The sequence below is a fragment of the Octopus sinensis genome, linkage group LG15 (assembly GCF_006345805.1).
Source record: "Octopus sinensis linkage group LG15, ASM634580v1, whole genome shotgun sequence".
In the NCBI taxonomy this organism is placed as follows: domain Eukaryota; kingdom Metazoa; phylum Mollusca; class Cephalopoda; order Octopoda; family Octopodidae; genus Octopus; species Octopus sinensis.
In genome coordinates, this window is record NC_043011.1 from 56466493 (window position 1) to 56485581 (window position 19089).

Genomic DNA, 19089 nt, shown 5'->3' on the forward strand with positions numbered 1-19089 from the left:
CAGTCTTCATGTAGAGAACTCAAGAGAGATGATTTTATCTGGCCTACAAGAACCACACAAAGTAAGGCTCAGTCTAGCATCAACAGGAGAGAGAGGGACAATGGGTTTACTTTCCACTTAATATCATTGCTGTGGTTAACACACACACACACACTTTTTCTTGTCAAAGTTTACATTCTGCCAAAGTGCATACATATAAACACACACACACACACACACATACACTGTGTGTGTGTGTGTGTGGTTAAGAAGCTTGCTTCCCAGCCATGTTTTCCAGTTCAATCCCACTACTTGGCTCCTTGGGCAAGTGCTTTCTACTATAGCCTTGGGCCAGCTAAAACCTTGTGAGTGGATTTCATAGATGGAAACTGAAAGAAGCCTGCCATATATGCTATTGATGCTATTGTATGTCTGTCTTAACTGTACATCCATGTCTTGTACTCATGTGTCCATGTGTATGCATAAGTAATCAATCATCATCATCATCATCATCATTCACACTTTGATGTGCACTTTGCTATAATGGCATGGATGGGGCAAATATGTCCCTACACATAGTGTTTCCATTTGACTTTAGTGAGGCTCAGAATCCTGCAATCAAATTTCACCACTTCTGTCTACATCTTCCTTGATATTTCTCTTCCGTATGACCCTTCTACTTGCATCATTTACCCGACTCTCATTTTTCATACGCACCACATCTTCATTAATGCAGTCTTCTGCACTGATATCTCTAAAATGCAGTTTATAGCTGATAGCACTAAAATCTAGTTTTGTTTTCCGGCGGCCCCTTGTGCTCCATCACTCATGCATGCTGATGTGAAGCAGTCAGTGGAGCATGACCGTTTTCTTTCCTTTTTATCATCCAGAAAATCGTTATTCGAAATAAATAATGAAAGAAATCATTGATGTCATTGAATAAAACAAACCTCCATCACTTTCAACAATCAGTGTTCCTGTCTGGTTATTAAATCAAGTGGTTGAATACCCCACAGACACATATACTCTTCATTCTCTGCTATAATCAGTACCATGCAGTGTATGACAAAGTTGGGCCTTTGAATAAACGGTACAGTCTATCTGTTAGGCTGCCACAGTTTCTGTTTGCCCAAATTCACTCACAACAACTTGAGTTGACACCAATCTGTAGTTAAAAACTCTTGTTAAAAGTGCCACACACTTGGATTGAACCCAGGATCAAATAGCTGCAAAGGAAACTTCTTATCTACTCAGCCATATTAACATCAAGGACATACCATATTGATGACATAGAAGACACCCATTTTCTCCCCTTAAGATCTCTCAGAAAATCACTCCAGATCCTTTATGTGAAGTTGCTTTTAATATTCCATGCTTTAGCTTATTAAGAACTTATTTCCCTAAATATCTGCTGCTGAAATTGCAGTGCATCTAATATCCCTGTGCATCTTTTATGCCATCAAATACAGTAACTCTATAAATCTGTAACTTCTCTTGGAAATGTTAAAATAAATGCTATCATTTACTCTTTTTACTCTTTTACTTGTTTCAGTCATTTGACTGCGGCCATGCTGGAGCACCGCCTTTAGTCGAGCAAATCAACCCCAGGACTTATTCTTTGTAAGCCTAGTACTTATTCTATCGGTCTCTTTTACCGAACTGCTAAGTTACGGGGACGTAAACACACCAGCATCGGTTGTCAAGCGATGTTGGGGGGACAAACACAGACACACAAACACACACATATATATACATATATACGACGGACTTCTTTCAGTTTCCGTCTACAAAATCCACTCACAAGGCTTTGGTCGGCCCGAGGCTATAGTAGAAGACACTTGTCCAAGGTGCCATGCAGTGGGACTGAACCTGGAACCATGTGGTTGGTAAGCAAGCTACTTACCACACAGCCACTCCTGCACCATTTGAATGCATTTTAAAGAAAAACAACTGAGCATTTGTTGTTGATGTAATTCCACATTGATAGTAGAGTGAAATCTATAGTGAAAACGGGGCTATTGGCTTGTTCAGCCTATTGAGCAAGCTGACACGTAAAAATTTGAAGTTCCAGTCAACTTGATCTACACAATAACATTTCTTGGTTGAATATATTGATTTCAAATTTTGGCACAAGGCCAGTAATTTCAGAGGAAGGAGTTAGATGATTACATCAACCCCAGTGTTTGACTGGTACTTATTTTATTGCCCCCAAAATGATGAAAGGCAAAGTCGGCCTTAACGGAATTTGAACTCAGAATGTAAAAATGGATGAAATGCCACTCACCATTTTGCTGGTGTGTGGAATATACTTGGAATATATTGCTGACATCTTTTGATTGAAGCAATGCCAGAAGCTGTCTCATGTTTTGTTTCTTTATACAATTAGAAATAGATTAGAGTAGACAACTTCCATTCTCAATTAATTAATAAAGAGAGAGACCATTTTTAAGGATGTTCAGCACTTGGAAGAAACAGTCCGTTTATAAATTGGAATTTAATTCCAAGAAATGGTTCTTAGAAAGAAACAATTCCTGGCCCATCCTGATACCCTCTTGGAACATATTTGCATAAAATCTTTGTTCTGTGATGTTTTACTCCCCGCACTAGGGAAATGTAGAATATGTACAAGTGACAAGATGAGTACACTTTTAGAGTACCATAGAAGGTACTTGGTACACTATTTGTATTCTAAGCACTGGAAAGTTTTTGTAGAAGGGGTTGTAATAAAAGACACTTGCCCAGGTACTGTGCGGTGGGACTGAACTCAAAACCACATGTTTGCAAAGTGAGCTTCTTCACCACATGACAGGCCTGTGCCAAGACACATAAAGGTCAATAAAATAAATACCAGGCTTGAAACTAAGTGCTGTGGTGGATATGTTTAACTGAATTCTTGAAGATTGTGTTCCAGCATGGCCACAGTTCACTGACTAAAACAAGAAAAAGAATAAAAAAATAGACATAGGATTGTATTTTGTTGTTGTTTAGCCCAAAGCCAAACCTGATCCAGTAGTCTTATGATCGAAGTCATCTTAACTGTGACCATCATGTCATGTTTAGATCTAGAACTATATTATCCAGTGTTTCTTTCCTTGTTTTCATTGTTTTAAATTGAGTAGATTTGATGAAGTTTGACTGCTATTTCTAGCATTTTAAGTGACCATGGAAAGAGTCCCTCATTGGCTCATGTTTTCTTTTTGTTTTTGTTTAGTCGTAAGAGCATAGACACGAAGGTAATGAAACTTTTATTGTAAATAAACGAATGCCTTCTGTGCATCTGTACAAATGTTTTATTTTTTTATTGAAGTAATCATGAATGAGATTATAGTTCAGTAATTTTATATCTTGCTTTAATTATCGAGTTTTCTCCACATTTCACAATGCCTCAGGCAAACTACAATTCTTTCCTATTATAATTTTTTTACTTAAAAAGTATTTGCATCAACATCTGTACAACTTGTTATCCTCATTTTGCTGCTTTTGAGCTGAAGCATATTTATTTTCTATAAGATTGTTTATTGTCTTCATGGTTAACGACCCTTAATTAAGGTCACTGATAAATATAAAAGCAGCAGCTTATTTACGATTCCTTAACCCTATAGCATTCAGATTAATCAGCAAAATGTTATGCTTATTGATTCACATTGTTCTGAATTAACCATGTGGATGTATCATTTTAGAAATGGCATTGTAGGATTGGTGTGAGAGGCTGCAGTAGAAGACACTTGCCCAAGGTGCCACGCAGTGGGACTGAACCCGGAACCATGTGGTTGGTAAGCAAGTTACTTACCACACAGCCACTCCAGGGAAAAGACTTGTATTACTCATTTACTCCATAGAACTATCAACTGACTGCGTCAGCATATTGTCTGGTCCACCACGTATGTTACCCAATACTTATATGGTACTCGGTGAATATATAACAATGCACCTTGCCATGAAATTAACACCACCGTCCTTCTGGCATCTTGTTAACACCTGAACAAAAAAGGAATGAAAATAACTGTCACTTTCAGAAAATCTCAAGAAGACGGGTTAAACAATATATGCATAAGCACCTAGAAGGCATTTTGAATTCCTTTTAAATCCTTAGAATATTTGAGCCAGAAACGGCTGGTTTGAATGTGAAAGGGTTAAATCTTTTTGTTACTATATTTCTGTTGGTACACCCTGTTTTTGTTTCAATTAGTTTTGAAAATAACGAAGATTTTAATGAGATAACTTTGTCATTATTCACCTGGTGTTTGGAATATAAATCAACATGGTATTTTGATTGAAGATTTTGGTTTTGGATCAGTTGCAAGCTTGTATCAAAGATTCAAGGGCAGTTTTGAGCAAGTTGGAATCAAGAGACATAAACAATGAAATATGTGTGTGTGTGTGTGTGTGTGTGTGTGTGTGTGTGTACACCTTTGTCTTCATATCACATGATGGTTGTAGAAATGAAAATTGCTCTCATAGAAGTGAGGTTGTTTGCTTCCAGTCTTCTGTGAAAAACATGTCTGGTCCTGTGAAAATATTCCCTTGTTTGGAAACAGGTGAGGGTTGGTGACAGGAAGGGCATCCGACCATAGAATATTTTCCATAATGAATTCCATCTAACCCATGCAGGTGTGGGAAAGTGGATGTTAAACGATGATCCGTGTGTAAGGAGGCAAGATTATTGAGTGACTATATCTTTCTTTTTGTCACACACACACACACCACACACACACACACACTTACACACACACACACACACACACACACACACACACACATGCATGCATGTGCACACTTACGTGCTTGTGCATGCAAGTGAATGTGTTTGCTGTGTGTTAAGAACCATAACATGTCTATTGCAAAACAATCAATAAGCCCTCGTGTGTGTGTGTGTGTTTGTAAGTGTGTGTGTGTGTGTGGTGTGTGTGTAATTGTTAATAGTTAATAAATACCAATGTTTTTTTTCTCAGCCTTTCTTCATGTGTGCTTTTATTCAAAAGACTTGTCTCGGATTGTAGATATGAAATGACAAGGAATCAAATAGTTTGTTTCAGTAATAGGAATCCTTGTTTATATATAGAACAGAGTCACTAAAATGATTAAGTTATTTATAGTTAGTGTTGGAGTATATTGCTGAGGAAATATATTATTGAAAACAGGGCTGCTATGATATAAGAACAATATTTATATTTCCTCTGGTGGAGAGTTCCATCATTAATATCAATCTCTTCCCCTCCTCGTCTCTTTTCATTACAATATTTGTACAATTAGTCTCTGTCTATTAATTTATCTAATGAAGAAAACATCTTTTAAAATTTCAAAATGTGCTGACGCCTCTTCACCGCCATTTCCTCTCTTTCTTTTCCTACTTCGGTAACCATTTATCTCCTCCACAGCAAGACAACTGTTCCTGTCTCCCTATCATTCTATAACCTCTCATCACCTGGCATAAAAAAAGCATCCCCCTCAATTTTACTCCTCATCCCAGCTGAAGGGTCTTTGTCTTGCAAGGATCTTGGTGACCTCACTAGTGCTGATATGGCATATATTAAGTACCCAGGACACTCTGTAAAATGGTTGGCATTAGGAAGGACATCCAGTCATAGAAACCTGCCAATGCAGACATTGGCGCTTGGCACAGTCTTCTGGCTCACCAGCTCTCCTCAAATTGTCCAACTGATGCCAGCATGGAAAATGGACATTAAATGGTAATGGTTCTCTACATAAATTTGCTTTTTGTCAAAGAGCCAGTACATACTTTTAAAACCCTTCAACTGGTTGCCCTTGTCATGCAGAAGGCTCCATGATCGTCTGTGAGTAGTTTTTATTATTGGGACCTCAAAATCACTTAATATTTGTGCTTTAAATATGCATGTCTTCTAAATAAATACCTGTATCATTTCCCCATCCCCTCACTTCTTCTTCCTCTATCCCCTTTTCTGTTCATTTGAGTGTCCCCTCTCTATCTTCTTCCCCTCTCTAGCCCCATCTCTTTGTATCATATTTAGACAAGTCCCTGTGATTTCTTTTTCTGTTTTTCACTCCTGACTGAAGCCATTCGCTATCACTCCATTTGCCTATGCTCTTGAGACATGCATTAATTGTATAGCTTCCCATTCCCCATTCCTGAAATCTTCATCAACTCTCTTCCAACTAACCAATGACTTATGTAAGAGACAGCTGTATAAGATAACAGTGTTTTCTCCCGCTTGTGCAAGTTCAGAACATTTGCTATATTAAGAGCCAAACTGTTGCAGTTGTTTCGCTTTTAGCTTTTAGCTCTTGTAAATTAAATTGTCTCCTACAAGAATTGGATAACTTTAAACACTTCATTTCTTTATCTCTGGTCTTGGTAAAGTGTTGGATTTAATTGATTCCAGTCCTTCACCTCACTCACTTAACTTCTCTACACCCTTTACTCAAAATTCAGGACTCTGTTAGATACAAAACCATTAAAACATTGGATCAGATACCTTGTGGTATCTATTCTTGTTTAAGGTGGCGAGCTGGCAGAAACGTTAGCACGCCGAGCAAAATGCTTAGCAGTATTTTGTCTGCCGTTACTTTCTGAGTTCAAATTCCACTGAGGTCAACTTTGCTTTTCGTCCTTTCGGGGTTGATTAAATAAGTACCAGTTACGCACTGGGGTCGATATAATCGGCTTAATCCGTTTGTCTGTCCTTGTTTGTCCTCTCTGTTTTTAGCCGCTTGTGGGTAGTAAAGAAATAGGTATTTCGTCAATTTTTACATTCTGAGGTCAAATTCCGCCGAGGTCGACTTTGCCTTTCATCCTTTCAGGGTCGATAAATTAAGTACCAGTTACGCTCTGGGATCAATGTAATCGACTTAATCCCTTTGTCTGTCCTTGTTTGTCTCCTCTGTGTTTATCCCCTTGTGGGTAGTAAAGAAATAGGTATTTATTCTTGTTTGTTCCATTCTGTGTTCAAATTCCACCAAGGTCAGTTTTGCTTTTTATCTCTGGCAGGTTTGTTAAATAATACTTTGCAGGTTTTGTTGCAGTTCTTTACATTTTGAGTTCAAATCCTTATTGAGGAGAATTGGAAGAACTGATGGAATGATAGACAAAATGCCTTGTGGTATTTAAGGGTTTACACTTTAGTCCTGAAATGAAATCACACTTTGGCCAACTTTGCCTCTGATTCTCCCAGAATTGATAAAATAACAACCAGTCATGTACTGGGGTTGATATAATCAGCTGTGCCCCCACACTGAACTTCTGGTTGAGTACTACATATGAAATCAATATTATTATCATTACGGAAGCAGCAGCAGCAGCAGCAATGGCAGCGGTGTGATGGTGGTGGTAGTAGTAGCAGCAGCTGCAGGGATGGCAGTGGTAGTGATGGAGTTGGTGGTGATAGTGGCGGTGGTGTTGGTGATGGTGATGGGGTTGGTAGTGGTGGTATTATTATTATTATTATTATTAGTAGTAGTAGTAGTATTTGTAGTAGTAGTAGTAGTGGTGGTATTTGTAGTAGTAGTAGTAATAGTAATAGTAGTAGTATTTGTAGTAGTAGTAGTGGTATTTGTTGTGGTAGTAGTAGTAGTAGTAGTAGTAGTAGTAGTGGTATTCGTAGTAGTAGTAGTAGTAGTAGTAGTAGTAGAGTAAAGCTGATTGCTGAGTGGAGATACCTTATGGAATTTGTTCTGGAAATAATATTTCTCCCCTGATAAATAACTTTGTGTAAGTTCTGACAAATAAATTCTTACCTTTGTGTTTATTTGTGTTTCTTTTGCAGGAAGCTATGAATGATATTAACCAGTTTGATAAGAAATTAGAAAGCGCTGCTGTAAGTCTAGACATCGACACGAAAGACATGTATGTTCCACTTTGAATACTTCTTTTCATCTCAATTTTAACAAAATTTGTCACTTCAGCTTAATGGAACTATTCTGGGTTCTGTTATTGGCTTTTACACTGGAGAAGAACATACACAGAAAAGCTGTCGCTCACAAAGCTTGTTGTACATTATTGTTACTACTAGTAAAACTTAATTGACTCAATTATAAATATATGTTGCTAAATAATGTTGTTGAGATAGCAAAAATAGGAGACTGCTTTCATTTGCTTTACTGAAGCTCTCCACTCTTTGTGGAGTGTCAGCCATTGATGATTTCTCTCCACGGTTCCCCGAGGAAAGGATTTCTTCTCTCAAGTCTTGTTGGTTTTTGGGTTATCGTCAAGACATCTTTAACTCTGCTGTTTTCTGTGCAGAAGTGTTGGCCCTATTCAGACCCATTTTTAATTCTGGAAAGAGGTGGTTCATATTAGTTTGGCCTCTCTCCTTTGACCTGTCCAGCATGGAAGGCCCTGGCATGGTTCTCAGGTCATCAAGGTACACAAGTCACCACATTGCAACAAGGATTGCTGGACCTTGTGGTGGACAGTTTTTCAATGCAGTAACCTAAATCCTTCTTTGTCCTGTTTTTAAAATGTACTGAGGGTGTTTCGCCTTTTTAAATATCCACTCCCTCAAGGTTGATGAAGTGAGTATCAATAATGTGTGTGTGGGGTGGTGGAGGGCAGGGTCTACAATAATGTAGATATATAGAAATTGAAATAATACATGATGGCCCTCTGCTACAAAATTTGGTCATGAATCTAAATCAAGAAACAAAAAACAAAAATCAATATTAATATTATGTAATTGTGTTTAGTTTGTTTGAAGTTGTTCTCCTTTGTTCTCCATTTCCCTGAAAAGTGCAGTGGGGAGAATTTCTTGAGAGGATCACTGCCTCAGCCATTATAACACTCATTCTCATCCCTCTCTCGCTGCACTTGGCACCAATGGAGGAGTGTAGCTTAGAGATCTGGCTGTTTCTTCAGGCTGAGCCACTTCTCTCTGCATAGGGAGGTCATAATTCTGGCATTATGGACAAGCGGTTGGAATGCCACTGGAGATGATTGCTAGACGGATTCTAGAAGCCAAGCCAACTGGCAGGAGAGCTAGGGGTTGACTAGGGACGAGATGATTGGGTAATGTCCATAGACTCAGTTGTCACATTTGGAAATCCATCAGAAAAGTTTAATGATGGTTGTTTCTGATAGGACCCTGTGGAGGGGGTACGTGAGGACCCATGACCCAGGAATAATAGGTGGAGTAGATGGATGGATGGATGGATTTACTTTGTACTACCACTCTCTCTCTCACACACGTGCACACCCAGGTAACAGCCAACATTGGTTTAAGATGAATGTAAACATTATCTCTCTTTCCCTTTCACACACTCATATTTATCATCAGCCATTGTCTCTCTTGTTCACCATTCACTATGCTCACCTCTACCTCTATTTCTTATCATCTCTCGCACCCTCACCACACTTCAGTCAAGAAGCCACCCTTTCTGATCTTCTGTCTCTATGTTACCTTCAGTTCCCCTTCTTGTAAGTTGAGACTATGCTCTGGCACCTTATCACTACTATCTTTATCTATCCTTCTGGCTCCACTCCATCCGTATATAATGCAGGTTGGCTATGAATCACTTCCACAGCAATTATTGTTGGCCCTCCTATCATATATTTACCCCTCAACATCTCGTGTAAAAACCCCTCCCTCTCAACTATTCCCCCCCTGTTATTCAAGGAGACACCTTAGTTTTGCAAGTTACAAGGTGACCTCACTAGTGCTGGTGCCATGCAAAAGGAACCCACTACACTCTGTACAGTGGCTGCCATTAGGGAGGGCACCCAGCCTTAGAAACTATGGTAAAATTGAGACACTGGGGTTAGACCTGGTCCTCTGATCCTTAGATCCTACCCATACCAAATGGAAAGGAGATGTAAAATGTGGATGAGGAAGCTGATATTGACTATCTACATTTCAGATAATGCTCTAAATATACTACTATGACAAGCAGTACACAGACACACACACACACACGCACACGCACATGCAGTTAAGATACTTAATATCATTTTGTCACACAACCCATCAAACTCTGGAATAAGAGATAACATCATTATGTCTACATAAATCATCATCATCATCATCATCAGATATCAGCTAGAACTTTTCTCTGGTGTTTAGGCATAATGGCCAAAGCATCACATATCCCATTCCATCATTAGTGTCTTAAAATCATCAACAGTTACAGAGCTACCATTTTTTATCTGGGCCTTGTCAGATTTTGGCTTGGTTTCTACAGCCCTTCCTAACACCAACCGTTCCAAGAGTGTAGTGGGCTTTTTTGTGTCACTGGCACAGGTGACTTTTACATATCACCATATATATGTATGTATATAGAGATGTGTGTGTGTGTGTATGTATATATTTTAATTCAGAACTTTTGAAAACAAGACATTTGTACTACTGGGCTGGAGCTGGTTTCAGCCGGGTTGGTAATGAAAGGGTTTCTGGACATCCTATAAGAGGTCTTGGTTTTATTTTTATATATTCATATAGGACACTTCCTTGGAGCACAATAACAGTGATTGTATATATGTCCAAGAATAGGACACCTCATGATTTTCAAAGATCAGACAAACTGCAAATTAAGGGTCAGTAGATGATGATGATGATGATGATCATCATCATTTAATGTCTGTTTTCCATGCTGGCACATGGGTTGGATGGTTTGACTGAGGACTGGCAAGCCAGGAGGCTGCACCAGGCTCCAGTCTGATCTGGCAATGTTTCTTCAGCTGGATGCCCTTCCTAATGCCAACCACTCCGAGAATGTAGTGGGTGCTTTTTTACGTGCCACAATTGGATGGTGCTTTTTATGTGCCACCGGCATGGGAGCCATCCAAGGCGGTGCTAGCATTGGCCACATTCGGATGGTGCTTTTCACCAGCCACCAGCACAGAAGCCAGTCGGGGTGAGGGGGCTGGCATTGCTTTTTACATGCCACCGGCACGGGGACCACAACTGCAATTCCCATTTGATTGTGATTTGATTTCCTTTGATGTTGATGCATTTGACTCAGGTCTTCTCAAGCATGGCATGTTGCCCTACAATCCAAGATATAAATATAAAATTAATAGTAAATTTGTCTCTCAAAATAAGATTAATCATCTTAAAAATCACAATCTGGTATATGTACATTTTGAGAAACTTGCTCAATTTTAACAGTAGAACAAAAAAAAATTCATTTGTAAACTTGTAAAATCTTAATACGGAAAACTTGTCAAGATAAAATGTCTGGCGCTGAGCACAGTGCCAGATAGAGACTCAGCTGATGTTGAGTCTGGTCTGGTTTGTTGTATTTAGGTCTGTGTATGATGAGCCAGACAAATAGAGACGGGTAAAGTTTTTGTTCCAAACTTAGTGCTAAACGGCAGCAAAACCCGAACAACAGAAATGGGAGACTGGCATACATCATATGTTTCAGTTGATGTGGACCTTTGAAGGGAACTGACTTGGTTGGTGCTTTAGGGATGAGATATTTGTATGATGTTGGGGGATGATGTTTGAGTTAATAAGGAGAAATATCAAAGGAAGAAAAATCATTTGGAAATCTCTTCAACAAAAGCTATTCAACATAAATATACACACAGACACCCCCCTCACATATATATATATGTATGAATGTGTATGTATGTGTATGAATGGTTACATGCACATGCACACACACACATACGCAATTTCTGCCTCTCAGATTCACTCACAAGACATCATAGGTCAAACCAGGGCTATAGCAGAAGACACTTGCTGAAGGTACTGCAGGGTAGGACTGAACCTGAAACCCTGTGGTTGCAAAGCAAGTTTCTTGAGCATGCAGCTTCATATTGAGGTAAAGCATGCAGCTTTAGAAAAGACAAAGATCTGTTTTAAAAGGTTTGTTGATAATGAAACACTTTGGTTGTTAGCAAAGAAGCAACACATCTTCATTTAAAAGATGCTATGTCATCATCATCATCATCATCATCATCATCATCATCATCATCATCATTGTCATAATCCTCATCATCTTCATTGTCATCGTCATCATCATCATCATCTCTTTACTCTTTTACTTGTTTCAGTCATTTGACTGTGGCCATGCTGGAGCAACGCCTTTAGTCGAGCAAATCGACCCCAGGACTTATTCTCTGTAAGCCTAGTACTTATTCTATTGGTCTCTTTTTCCGAACCGCTAAGTTATGGGGACGTAAACACACCAGAATTTTGTTGTCAAGTGATGTTGGGGGAACAAACATATACACACATACACACACATACACACATACATATATATATGTATACATATATACTACAGGCTTCTTTCAGTTTCCGTCTACCAAATCCACTCACAAGGCTTTGGTCGGCCCGAGGCTATAGTAGAAGACACTTGCCCAAGGTGCCACGCAGTGGGACTGAACCTGGAACCATGTGGTTGGTAAGCAAGCTACTTACCACACAGCCACTCCTACACCATTTGACATGTTTTTCCATGCTGGCATGTGTTGGACAGAGTTTATTTTTCAGATGTTAAAACATGTTTTTCTCTTCTGTTGATAATCAATTGTACTCAGCTTCCAATTTCCCGTTCTTCTTACAGAGCTAATCAATTGAAAGTGAGCAGAGTTAAAGCTTGCACTCAATTGATTTGTTGATATTTCATGCTTAATGATTTCATATAATTGTTCCGGCCTCATTCTCTCATCTTAACCATCATCATCATCATCATCATCATCATCATCATCATCATTTGATGGCCTCATTCTTTCATCTCTCCTCTCTCTCATCCACCCTCATTCTCTCATTCTCTCTCATCCACTCTCATTCTCTCATCTCTCATTTTCTTATCTCTCTCATTCTCTCATCCTCCCTCAATCTCTCCTCCTTTCGCATTCTGTCATCTCATTCTCTCATCTCCCCCATCTTTCTCATCTTCTTTCATTCTTTCATCTCTCTCGTTTTCTCATCTCTCTCATTCTCACATTCTCTCATTCTCTCATCCTCTCTCATCCTCTCCCATTCTCTCATATCTCTTATCTTCTCTCATTCTCTCTCATTCTCTCCTCCTTTCACATTCTGTTATCTCATTCTCTCATCTCCCCTATCTTTCTTGTCTTCTTTCATTCTCTCATCTCTCATTCTCTCATTTTCACATTCACTCATCTCTCTCATCCTCTTTCATTTTTTCATTCTCATTCTCTCATCTTCTCTTATCCTCCCCCATTCTCTCGTATCTCTTATCTTCTCTCATACTCTCATCCTCTCTCATCTCTCAATGTCTTCTCTTTCTCATCCTCTCTCATCTCTCAATGTCTTCTCTTCCTCATCCTCTCTCTCTCTCTCTCTCTCATTTTCACATTCTCTAATCTCTCTCATCCTCTTTCATTTTTTCATTCTCATTCTCTCATTCTCTCCCATTCTCTCATATCTCTCATCTTCTCTCATTCTCTCACCCTCTCTCATCTCTCTCAATGTCTCCTCTCTCTCTCCTCTCTCTCCCTCCCTTTCTCTCATTTCATTCATTCAATGCATTCAGTTTTTCTTTCCCTTTATGTTTTATTTATCGAACCTGTTTCAAGAACATCAAAGCCACACTTGGAAATTGTTTCAAACAGCATCACTTCTACATTCAGCCAACTATTTTTACAGCAGTTTTCATGCATTAACATGCAGTAAATAGATATGATCATAAATTCAGGTGGAAATTGATTATGTCAGTGTCAAGGAGAAGACACCTGGTATTGATTGATCATAACTCCAGTCTTGCAGTGTCTCCACAAGTTTAGGAAACTCAGCTAAATATGGCTCTGTTTAGCAAAACTTGTAATCATAACGCAAGTATGAAGTGAGAAAGTGAATGAAAAATTTGCACCAGAAGTAAATATGATTTGAGATTCCTATTTAGTTCTTCAATAACCCTAATAGCATTAAGGCTGGAAAGACAGGTGAGGTGAAACAAATATCAAGCACATTGTTTAACACTGCCTTCACCAATAAGAACACGGATGTTGTTCGTGAGCAGAATATTAGCTTTGACAGCTCCTGTTTCTTTGATTGAGTTGTTGCAGCTGACAGTGTCTAAGCCAGCTCATGAATATATCATCTTGGCATGAGACGACTCTATCCATACTTGCTAAAAGAAAATGGAAGCATTTGGAATTACCATTGTCAGCTTACTTTAAACAGATGTACATTTGTTTGGTTGTTTGTTTGTTATGTTGCTAGGATCCTTTCTGGAGAACAATACTGAAGACATAGGTTCATTCAGTACTGGAACCAATTGGAGAAAATTATTATTTGGGAACAATTGCAGCGTGGAAGTTGTTTATAAGCCATTTAAAAAACACACGAAAATCGTTAGATTCACTTCAACATTTAAATTTAATTTTCCAAAATATTTTCGTCGCTTGAGACCGTGACCTGTTCAGTGACAAAACTTTGTGCTGCATCAGTGAACAGGTTGCAGTCTCAAAGCGACGAAAATATTTTGACAAATTAAATTTAAATGTTGAAGTGAATCTAACGGTTTTTGTGTGTTTCTTAAATGGCTTGTAAACACCTTCCACGCTGCAATTGTTTTCGTTCCAGCACATGATCTCAGATCAAATCACTCGCTATGCAAGTACATCTCCTATTATTTGGGAATTAATAAATTAAGCAATTCTTTCTAATTTGGTTCAAGATCAGCAACTTTTAGGGGTGAGGAGGGTAAGGCAATTATAGCAACCCCACTGCTTAACTGATATTTATTTTATCAACTCCGAATGGGCAAAAGACAAAGATAACCTAAGTAGAATTCGAACTCAGAACATAAAGAGCCAGTGGAAATACTGCCAAGAATTTTGGTAATGTGCTGAGGATTCTGCCAGTTTGCTGCTTTCAATAAATCAAGGAGTAAAAACAAAAAACCCTTAAAAGCTGATGGTGATGTGTGAAGGAAGGATTTTGGCTGGAGAAAGAAGAGAATCTGATTTGTTCTGAAACATAAGACACTGTTTTGCTATTTTCTTTCTTAGTGAAGGGAGCGCTTTAGTTTTAGAAGTTACAAAGTGACCCCACTCCTGCTGGTGCCATGCAAAAAGCATCCAGTTAATTTTGTAAAGAGGTTGGAATTAGGAAGGGCACCTAACCATCCATAGAAACCATGCCAAAACTGAGCCACAGGAGCAAAGCATGGGTCTTTGATTCATGGATCCTGTCAAACAACCGTCCAGCTGATTCCAGGATGGAAATCAAATGCTTTCAAGTGTTGGATTCTTCTTCTTCTTTCCATTACGTATCAACTGCACTGAATCAGTAAAATGAGGCCCCCAGGAAACTCTACTGGTGTTTGTTACCTGAGTTGGGTTGGTTAGATCCTTTTTACGATTGTTTTGGTATCTGTTAGCTTCTCAGTAATATTGTGTGAATCTTGTTTGAAGATTTCAGAATTCAAATATATGTATTTCTATTTTGAAGATGATAAAGTTTATTGAATGAAATTTAGTTGTTAGAGTTCAAGAAGTAAACAGGTGTGACAACCAATTTACTGTGGAATATTTCAGTCTGTATTTGCTGTGAAACTTTCATGTTTCAACTAATATTCATAAATTTGTATCTTTTCTTTTATTTCTTCACTACTTGGAACTTCTCAGTTTATTATTATTATTATTATTATTATTGTTGTTGTTGTTATTGCTTCTGATGTCAATACTGTTGTTGGTAGTGGTAGTATTGATAGTGGTGGTGGTGGTGGTGGTGGTGGTGATGATGATGATGAACTGTCAGATTCGTTAAGACATTGTAAAAAATGCTTTGTGGTATATTTTTCCAGCTCTTTATGTTCCGAGTTCAAATTGTAGTGGGTCATCTTTACCTTTCAGTTTTTTTTTTGGGGGGGGGGCAATAAAATAAAGTCGCAGTCAAGTACTGGAGTTGATGTCATCAACTTGTGCACACCTAACATTGCTGGCCTTGTGCCAAAACTGGAGACCGTTATTATTAAGGCAGCAAACTGACAGAATTGTGTCAGGCAAAAAGGCTTTGCAGCATTTCTTCTGACTCGTTGCATTCAGAGTTTAAATTCTTCTGAGGTTGACTTTGCTTTCATCTTTTGAGATTGATAAAATAAATACCAGCTGAGTACTGGGGGGCCATTGTAATTGACTAGCCTTCTCCTCCAAAATTTCAGACCTGTGCCTTAGAAAGAACTTTTATTATTATTTTTTCTTCTTCTTTCAATTTTGTTTCCATTTCTTGCTAGGTGTCTTCCCAACACCTAGGGCAAAGAAACACTGTATACTTTGGTAGGCCATTAAAATAAACATATAAAATTTTTTGTCTACAAAGTCTATTTCAGTGATCCCTCTTTATAGGGTGTCTTGCTATATCACATCCCCACATATAACGTGGGTATTTTGATGAACCCGAAATAATTTGAAACAGAATTTCCCTCATTATCACTCACAACTTGCAAAAACCTTGATTAAAAGCAGAATTTCAGTGAATTTCAATGAAATACATACCTTTAATCAACAGCTTGAAAATATTGCAATCAGTTAACATATAATTGGCTGCTAATTACATGTTTTGTGTGCATAATTTCCTTGATTTTGTAATGAAAACAACACCTTTTTGACTGGTGAGCACTTTTGACAGTTTGTTTTCCTTGATTTGATTGGATTGTTTGAAGAAGCTTCCGCCAATCAAAGAGTTTGAATGAGTCAAACAAATTTATATTTAAAGGAAGTAATTAATACCCTGGAGGTATGATTTATATAAAAGCAAGACCATATTCCACTTGATTCATTACAATTTCAAGTTATCATCATCATCATCATCGTTTAATGTCCGCTTTCCATGCTAGCATGGGTTGGACGGTTCAGCTGGGGTCTGGGAAGCCCAAAGGCTGCACCAGGCCAGTCAGATCTGGCAGTGTTTCTACAGCTGGACACTGCCAGATCTGACTGGCCTGGTGCAGCCTGGTGCAGATATTTAAAAAAAAAGTTTACCTTTTGAATACACAATGCCTAAGAGGAAATCCTATTCTGTAAAGGAAAAGTTAAACCTGGTTGACTGCATGTGAAATGGCAAAATCAAAGCCAAACTATTGAGAGACTGGTGTTGCAGAGTCCACCCTGCGTGGTTGGCTTAAGGATGAGGCTAACCTCAGGAGTTATGTAAATATAGTTGTAGACACTGAGGACCTAGCTAGGAAGACGGCCAGGATTGCTATTGATAGTGAACTTGAGAAAGCAGTTTTCACCTGGTTTGTCCGGTAGCAGAATTGCGACACCTCCCTGTCAGGTGCCATTATCAGAACCCAGTCAGGAAAGTTTCAAAGCCAGCTGCATCCAAGACAACCTGACCAGCAGACCTTTCTAGCGCGGAAGGGGTGGTTGTACAGGTTCCAGAAGTGTATAGGTGCTGTCAAGATCATTGACGAGCAGAGATCAGCAGACAGCCAAGCTGCAGATGACTTCCCAGTTACCCTGAAGCAGGACATGGAAGCAGATGAGTCTGGTCTCTACTGGAAGATGCTACCAAACAACACCCTAGCAATAACAACAGATGCCCATAAGACTTGCCTGCAATGGGACAGGCACCCACAAGCTTAAACTCCTTGTTGTGGTCAAGTTTTGATCACCCAGGTGCTTCCACCATGTAAGCATGAACAATTTACCAGTGTTTTATAAACACTCAGCCAGGTCATGGATGACAGCCAGAGTATTTGAAGAATGGTTCTTCAAGTCATTTGTCCCTAGTGTTAGGAGCCACCTTAGGAGTTTCAACCTACTGGAGAAAACTATCCTCCTGCGAGATAACAGCTCTACTCATCCTACAGATATCCTGTAGACCAGAGATGTCCAGATCAAGATCCTCTATCTACCCAAGAACACAATCAGCAAATACAGTCCTGTGATGCAGGCATCATTCAGAGGAATTTATGGGATTCACTGAGGAGGAGACCAGGGCAGCAGAGCAGCTTCTGGAGGATCACCTAGAGGAGACAATGCAAGGCTGGGTTAACAGGTGGCAGGAAGCAGAGGAAGCCCCAACTGACAGACACCCAAATTGAGGAACCAGAAGAAGATGACACAGAGGAAGCAGAGACACCAGTCCCAGCCAGGACACACACACAGGCTGTCTCACACCTCAAGTAGTTTATAGAATATGCTGAGTGTGAAGATTATGACCCAGTCTACACCATGCACCTGAAGAATCTGCTCAGGCAGACATGGATCAAGATGAAGAAAGGACTGTGCCTGTGTTTTATGCTGGATTGAGTTGGATGGTTCATTAGGATCCAACTAGCCAGAAGGCTGTGGCAGGCTCCAGTGTCTGTTTTAACAAGGTTTCTCTGGCTGGATGTCCTTCCTAATGCCAACCACTTTACACAGTGTATTGGTTGCTTTTTTAATGGCACCAAATGATGGTAAATAGCAATTAGTTGCAAAAATAAGACAACATGTCATTGAGGAGGTGGCTGTAATGAATATATTGGAAATGAGTTGAAAGAATTTCCCTGCTGAGTAAACCATTCGTACGTAAAAGACGCCACGAAATTTTTGGTCTATTAACGAGGAGTCAGAACTTGACACTTAGCCAGCTGGTTGACATTTGCAGCATCTTGAAGTGATGTGGATGATCTCTTTGATGGTTTGCTAGAGAGTTTCTGTAATTAAGACAAATTAGTACCTGAATGTGGCTAAAACATCAAGAGCGGTGGTGGTGGGAGACATTTAAGGAACTATTAAGTGATAACAAATTATTTCCTATTGTAGATTGTGTGAAACAGGTGTTAAATGTTCTTGTTTAACACTAGGTCAGCACTCATTGAACAGATCTGTGATTAAAGGCATTCCAGCCATGGCTATACCTACTTTTTCTCTCTGCAGGGTACTGAGGACTAGATTTCTAATGTGTTATTTCTTGAGACAGTGGTAGTGGTGGGGGCTTATTTTGCTGTTATTTCTAGCAGATTGAGTGACCCTATAGAGGCTCCAAGTGCCCCACCCCCACTGCCACCAATCTGTGGAAGGTAGAGAAAATGAGATGATGGATGGTGAAATGCATAAGAGAAATCAGTTGAGCATCTATGAGCTCATCCGTGTGCTGTAGTTAGCAGTGTTGGTCTGCTTATGAAATGGAAATAGATGATGGGAAGTGGAGAGAAGTACAATGTACTCGTAGAGTAAGGGTTTCATTGGAGAAGAAGGCAAAGTGCAAAGCGGTGAAGTCGAATCCC

The 19089-nt window shown here is 39.2% G+C and overlaps 1 protein-coding gene across 2 annotated transcripts in view; it reads left to right on the forward strand.

The window, feature by feature from the left end:
- The window catches only part of LOC115219697 (sperm flagellar protein 2-like), a 140809-nt gene that overhangs the window by 47566 nt on the left and 74154 nt on the right, over nucleotides 1-19089 (forward strand). For both annotated transcript variants that reach the window (XM_036509790.1, XM_036509791.1), the window contains exon 6: nucleotides 7722-7801. In XM_036509790.1, coding sequence (XP_036365683.1) covers nucleotides 7722-7801 — 80 coding nt within the window. The remainder of the gene's footprint in view (nucleotides 1-7721; nucleotides 7802-19089) is intronic.